Source organism: Olea europaea, unplaced genomic scaffold (genome assembly GCF_002742605.1).
Source record: "Olea europaea var. sylvestris unplaced genomic scaffold, O_europaea_v1 scaffold27623, whole genome shotgun sequence".
Lineage (NCBI taxonomy): Eukaryota > Viridiplantae > Streptophyta > Magnoliopsida > Lamiales > Oleaceae > Olea > Olea europaea.
In genome coordinates this window covers 1-1,474 of record NW_019246074.1, presented here as the reverse complement: position 1 = coordinate 1,474, position 1,474 = coordinate 1, and the positions used below count along the sequence as shown (strand labels likewise).

General features: G+C 36.3%; 1 protein-coding gene across 1 annotated transcript; it reads left to right on the top strand.

Annotated features, from left to right (window-relative positions):
- The first annotated feature begins 342 nt into the window (after positions 1 to 342).
- LOC111383803 (uncharacterized mitochondrial protein AtMg00810-like) lies at positions 343 to 894 on the top strand. The gene has a single exon (XM_023007966.1). The coding sequence runs from the start codon at positions 343 to 345 to the stop codon at positions 892 to 894; it is 552 nt and encodes a 183-aa protein (XP_022863734.1).
- Positions 895 to 1,474: the final 580 nt, after the last annotated feature.

Sequence of the window (1,474 nt, the reverse complement as noted above, 5' to 3'; positions counted from 1 at the left end):
AAAACAGAACAGAGAAAAGACACAATTGCTGGGACAAAAAAGTCAGGTTTTCATTCATTTTTTCCCCTTACATACGTAGCCCATACACTGGCTTTTACTGGTAAAATATAAAATATACAAAAGTCAAAATATAGACATGGTCATTGCAGCCTACATACATTGTACTGTAGAAGAAAAGGATGGTCTAAGCTAGGAGTTTTAAATAAAAGCTTCATTGCCTTCAAAACTAGCAATAGTACTAGTTTATGTGGATGATTTTATAATTACTGAATATGATGAAGATGAAAGTAAATTGGTACGAGAAAACTTATCAGCTCGATTTCAAATGAAAGAACTTGGAGAATGAAACACTTGCTTGGGCTCGAGCGAGATCAAACACGCGAAGGATTATTTCTATGTCAACAGAAGTATGCCAAAGGTCTCTTACAAAAGTTTGGGATGCAAGACTACAAACATATCTCCACCCCTATGGAGCTAAATGCTATGCTACGTTCATATGAAGGCAAAGATTTGGAGGATACTTCTATATATCATCAACTTGTGGGAAGCCTAATTTACTTGACGCTAACGAGACCATATATTTCGTTTGCCGTTGGAGTGGCAAGTCAATTTATGCCAAATCCTAAGAAGCCTCATCTAGAAGCTGTTAGGAGTATATTGAGGTATGTGAAAGAAACCACTAATTTTGGTATGTTATATAAGAAAGGAGAAGCAATCAAAACAATTAGACACTGTGATGCGAATTATGCTGGGAATCATAATACAAGACAGGCAACAACGAGCTATGTTTTCCATCTTGGTTTAGGACTAATTTATTGGTGTAGTAAGAGACAACCGACAGTATCACTCTCAACTACTGAAGTAGAATATAGAGCAGCTGAAATGGCAGCTTAAGATAGTACATGTTTAATGCAGCTGATAAAGGATTTGCACAAGAAAATAGATTACCCAGTAAAACTTCATTGTGATAACCAGTCAGCTGTACAACTAGCAGAAAATCCAGTATTTCACGCAAGAACTAAGCATATAGAGTTCACTATCATTTTCTCAAAGAGAGGGTGCTAAGTGAAGAAATAGAAATGGAGCCAATCACGACTGAAGACCAAGTTGCAGACATGTTCACTAAAAGTCTAAATTCTTCTAAGTTTGCAGAATTTTGTGAACGACTTGGTATGATAGATAAAATCAGAGAAGTACGTGCTGAGGGAGAGTGTTGAAAATCAACACGTCTTCTTGCCAAGTTTCTCAAAAATTTCACAAAGCTACCCACTTATGTTAGCCAATGATAAGCTTTTATTAATTGTGAAGTGTCCAGCCAAAAACCTTGACCGTTCCTTTCTAAAAAAGAATTCTAAGTTGCCAATTTTTCTTCTCGTCAAAGAAAGCTGCACAAGTACTCTATTGGCTGCCTAGATCATTAAAACTTGTCCTCCAATTCTTATTGGCTAGCCGTAAAATTATTGGTTTCAAGATA